General features: G+C 32.3%; 1 protein-coding gene across 1 annotated transcript; it reads left to right on the top strand.

Annotated features, from left to right (window-relative positions):
* The first annotated feature begins 1,599 nt into the window (after window positions 1–1,599).
* LOC116343377 (peptide methionine sulfoxide reductase) lies at window positions 1,600–3,250 on the top strand. The gene is made up of 4 exons (XM_031771405.1): window positions 1,600–1,751; window positions 1,870–2,048; window positions 2,207–2,467; window positions 2,593–3,250. The coding sequence occupies exons 1-4, from the start codon at window positions 1,740–1,742 to the stop codon at window positions 2,825–2,827; spliced, it is 687 nt and encodes a 228-aa protein (XP_031627265.1). The 5' UTR covers window positions 1,600–1,739; the 3' UTR covers window positions 2,828–3,250.
* Window positions 3,251–5,604: the final 2,354 nt, after the last annotated feature.

The raw sequence follows: 5,604 nt of genomic DNA, 5'->3' as shown, positions 1-5,604 counted from the left end.
TGTCGTTAACATACACAACTCATGCGATCTTTTTTTTGTTCTGTCGATTTGACTCTCTTTCTCTATCTCTCATTCGCTCTCTATACAATCACGGTTTTTGTTGAATTGTTTTGATCGATGTTCGTGTATATAAATCACAGTGAGCACATGTCGACAAGTTCATATGTAGCCCGATGTGGTTATTGTTGTTGTTAGTACTGTTGCCGCTACACCGTAGACTATCATCTTATCATTCTCTCATTAACAATCGCATTGGCTTATGTTATGCTATAGATTTATCGGTTTCAATTAAATCATAGACGCGGATTATCGCTTTAAACAATATGAGGTCGGTATATGAGGCCTCCGGAGAGAACCCAAACAATCTATATTTTCTGTTTATAGTGCGTTTTTTTTATTTCTTGCTCTCACTCTCTTTTCTATTTCTATTACACTGTCTCGGCCATCGAAATCTAAACGTTCAATGATCGCATATCATGTAGAGGTGACAACCCGGCTCCATGCATTCTAAACATACAAAGTTCCTCAAAAATATTCTCAGGTACTCGTTTACTCATTCGTAAACCTTTTTGACAAATTCGCGGAACATTCCACTTTTGATCGCGGAACATTTGTTTTTAATATCAAATCCATGAAATTTGATTGCGTTGGCGATGAATGACTATAAATATCTTTTAGAAATCAGCAATTAAGATTGAATCGAGATAATTTTTTTTCCACCCAAATTTTGTTAGTGTTGGCAATTATTAACAATTGTTGTCATATACGCAAAAGATTAGTTTAGTTTTTTTTGTGTATTGTGATAAGCTGTTCCTGATTGATTTCGCATGAATAATTGAAATTAATACCAATCGCATGTCGAAATCTTTAACTATTCTGACTTGCATTTATGGTAACGATTGATCATAATGGTTTTTCTTCCTTTTTTAAAAAAAACTGAATTCATACAGATGTATTGAAATCAGTTTCATTTGTTTACATTCTGGTTTATACGTTGATACAGAAAAATTGCACAAAAATAAGCAGAAAGGTGACTTGAGGTCGCTTTTGATTATGTACTTTCCTTGATGCTTCTTCAACTGTGGTTAAATATAAAAAGCTATCGCTTATCAAAAGTTATCTAAACGAATTTTATGGAAATTCTTCAGACATAATAAAAAAAAATGGTTTATTTTGTTTAACAAAATTTGTTTTATTGCATTTCATAATGCAGAATAAGAAGAAGTAATAAGAGACCAGATTTGCAAACAAATAATTCCAAATAAATATTTGATCGAAAAGATCGATTCAATCTAATTTTAGAACAAACTGAGGAAAGAATGTTTAAAGAGTAGAATCTATATCTTGTGCGTACGTATTCGTTTTTTTTTAATTTGTTAAATCAAATGCATATTAGAGAGCCTATTGCATACTATGTGTCATGATCATATGTTTAACATTGATAACGCATATACGAACAGAACGTCAGTACAATAGGGGCTAATGTGAGATACACACTTACGCTTGTTTATGGGTATGAGTGAATACAACAGTAATCACCGCATACCGGCCAGAGTATAAATATCGAGCGCTTTGACTGCTGAGTATCAGTCAGCTTCTTGGCTTTGTACTAAGCAAACTTATCAAAAAAAATCTCACTGCTGCTTTTTACAAAGTGTCGGCACTTGTTAAATTCGTTAATCGTTTCATTGTTCATTTTTTTATTTCGCTCAAAGATAACAAAAAAAAAACTCAACAAAATGGTTGGAATTGTAAGTATGCAAATTGATTTATTTTTTATACCTTTTACTGTTTTGAATAGTTTTTAACAAAAAATTTGAATTATTTTTTTTATTTATAAAATAATTTTTCCGAATTTCTCTTTTCTAGAATGAAACAATTAGAAGCCCAAATTTGGTGCATAAAGTTGACTGTGAATATGAAACGGCAACTTTTGGAATGGGATGCTTCTGGGGTGCTGATGCTTTGTTTGGAGCTACAAAAGGTGTTCTTCGCACAAAAGTTGGCTATTGCGGTGGCACCACCGAAAATCCAACTTACAAAAATATGTAAGTAAAACATTTGAACAATCTACACTTTTAAACACTCAATCTCTCCAATGAACATTCTCTTTATTGGGTTCTGTGTGCATTTTTCTGTATATATTTTTTCGTGTTGAATTTGATTTTAATCGTTTGAAATGTTTCTTTTTTTCATTTCGTTATAGTGGCGATCACGTTGAAGTGATTACAGTTGATTTTAATCCGTCCGAAGTGACTTACTTGCAATTATTGGAGTTATTCTGGAACAATCATGAATATGGTCTAACAACTCGGGTAAAACGTCAATATGCATCAGTGATCTTCTATCACAATGAAAAACAAAAGCGTATTGCAAGCGAGAGCTTGGAAGACCAACGCGTTAACCGACCATCAGAACAAATCATCACAGAAATCGTTAAAATCGACACCATCTACACTGCCGAAGAGTAAGTTTTTCTTTTTTATTCTTTTATTAAAGGCAAAATAACAAACAGAGATAGAAAGAACCTATTTACTACTTTTTTCTTATTTAAAAGTGAATCGCTAACAAAGTAATCTCTAATTATTGCAGCTATCATCAAAAATATTATTTACAAAGTCACAAAGATCTTGCAAAAACACTCAGTTTAGATGAAAAATTGTTGAGATCATCGCATGTTGCGGCTCGTTTGAATGGCTATTTGGTTGGAGTAGGCGGTATCAAACAATTTTTGGACGAAGCTCTCTCTCTAGGTTTAAACACATCACAAAAAGATTACGTTCGACATTACTGTGAGGAAAACGAAGGCGGCAATTTGTATTGCTGATACAAAGCCATCTTATCTTCACTTATTTTTTTTTTTTTTTAAATGAAGAAATAAGCTCAAATTTATTTAGGATGTATAAAGTACAAAAGTGGCGATTCGTTTTAAAAAATTATTCGGAAATTTGCATGTCGATCATTAAGAGCGAAATTTTTTTATACGAAATCTATATAGACCCAAACATTGTAAGTTTTGGATAGTATTATACGATATAAGAATATACACAAATAAGCAAAAAAAAAATGTACATCGTGAAACACATGAAAACCAATTTAAATGAAGAACATTGTGCGCGGTGTTTCCTTTAAATTTCAATTGTACGAAGTTACATTTAAGGCCTCAGTAATAATGTGTCATGAGGAATGAATTTATAAGAATTTCAAAGTAAAAATAAATTTTTAATAAAATTGTTATTTTCAAAGAGAAGTTTTGTTGTTCTAGTATTGCTCAATCTAAACCATCTAACCCCCCATCTCCCCCTCTCTTATACATATACATATTTTTGTTTTCAAATTCGAGCACATATACGTGAACCTATTGAAAAGCAAGGAAAAGAACCGAAACTGTATCGTCAAGAAAAAGAAATATATTATTAATCTTGTTGAAAGTTTGAGTCGTGAATTTGCCAGCGAAAAATATGTGTTTGAAGCATTATTATGAGCAACGTGTGACAAACAACCACAGTGGAACAATTTATCAAATGGCGAAGAAGTAGTTATAAGTGTATTTTCAACATGTAAAAATTTTCAAAATTGGTTTCAGGTAAATGATGCGTCACACAATCAACTTCCTCTTGTTGTGCAAAGTATGTGATCGACTAGGAAAAAAAATTTTTTTATCGCGCTGATAGATTTATTGGGATGCTAAGTAGCGTATTCACAAAGTCTTACTGTCTCATTTATTGTGTACGTTAAATTTTTCAACGTATTTTAAACTTTCCAAAGATATTTAAGTGTATACAGTATATGTGTGCCGAATGCAGAAGAAAAATCCATTCTGTTATATGGTGAAAGTTGGGCTACCTTTATCCTTTTGCCATACCATGCCATCTGCACATGCTGAGAGTTAAAGAAACACAAAATATATATATGAACAACAACAAAATTGTGTAACATGAAAAATTTCTATAATTTAATATTGCGTACATGTCTTTTGCTCGTCGTATCTACTTGGTTCGCTCAAATCTAATTTAAATTCAATTCACCTGACAACACACTCTTTTGCTTGACGCACACACATGCATACAAACGTATGAATATAGACACATCGTTGTTGTTTTTTCTCTTTTTCTCAACTTCTATATGTCGCATTTGTAGAGATTCAATGCGTTCAGTGCATGTTGTTTTAGTATTGCACGCCATTCACTTTTTCATAAAAGCTGTGTGATCAAACGCAACGTTTCATTGGAATTTTCCTGTAAGAAAGAGGCTAATGAAATTTTCTGTCTCTTCTACTATGGGGAGAGATTTGTACACACACATACACATACCATCTCTGAGAGAGTCTCACTCGCAATTTTTTTTTATCATTTCTATATGCTATGCTTTCATCTCGGAACGCATTGCTTTCCATAACCAATCATGAAATAAATGTTCATATTCTCAGGCTGCTTGGATTTTCGCGCCTTATTCATTCTCATCCATCCCATTCAAATGAACTACACACAGTTAGCGCAAAAGTTAATTATGGTGTAGCTAATGAGTTTAAAATAGAGCAAAAGGACGGCAAATTCCAATGAACGAAAGTAGCGGAAGCGACTGAATGAACGATGTAAGAGAGCATAGTAAAAAAAACGCCTATCGGTATGCAAACTGTCAACGTGTTTTCAGTATTCAGTATATGGCACAAACCGGGTTCAACACTTCGATCTTCTGTACCGCTTTTATCATCGACACGCCGATGTCGCAATATATGCAATGATGCTGTAATGTGCTTAAGTTGTAGCACACTTTTCGCACCATACAAATGCAGTTTGTTTCAAGTTACCCAAAAAGTTTAATTACCGTCATTTTTCATCTGGATTTTGCTTCGCTTTAAAGTACGTGTGTATGCAATTTAAATCACATCCTCATCACATGATACGCATCATTTTACACGTAATTTTAAACCCATAGCGTGAGCTATGAGTCGTAAAACATGCAATTCAGCAGTCTCACTTCGCACTCACTTACAAAACACATATTAAAATTAAACAAGATGATTATTATTTTTTTTACGTTTTTTTATATAAAAATGTAGAAAAATACAAAAAAAAAAATTATTTGAATCGCAAATATAAATAACTATGAAATCTTTCCATTCGATTTCAATTGTACAAGTATTTTATTCCTATAATTTTTTTTGGTCAGTGCCATTCGTAAATGATTCTCTTTTCAACAATTGATCGAATATTCATGTTCCAGCGAGAAGTTCGGGACTGACGAAAAATAATAAGTTCACGTTAAAAGTGACTGTCATTAAAATCAGAGAGATGTTTTTTTTTTAAGTTTCTTCTCGTTCTTTTTATACTAAAACTCTGTGATTGGGATTAATTTAAGTTTAATTAAGACGGTAAAATTAAGTTATGAAAAGGAAAATAAGCCCAATTTTAATTTACATATATTTCCAAGAAGTGATTAGATATTCGCTAAAAGGAAAAATCGATGCGCTAAGATTAAAAGCATTTCATCCGTGGAAAGAGAAAAAAAACTTTGATTTTATAAGCTGAGAGTACAGTACAGTCCCATTTTATTGTAAATTTTTAATGCTTCACTTTAACTTTTCAATTTTCCAACGGTATG

Source organism: Contarinia nasturtii, unplaced genomic scaffold (assembly GCF_009176525.2).
Source record: "Contarinia nasturtii isolate CC-2019 unplaced genomic scaffold, AAFC_CNas_1.1 Cnas_scaffold_129, whole genome shotgun sequence".
In the NCBI taxonomy this organism is placed as follows: domain Eukaryota; kingdom Metazoa; phylum Arthropoda; class Insecta; order Diptera; family Cecidomyiidae; genus Contarinia; species Contarinia nasturtii.
The sequence above is the reverse complement of the archived record's forward strand: the minus strand, read 5'-3'. Positions and strand labels throughout refer to the sequence as shown.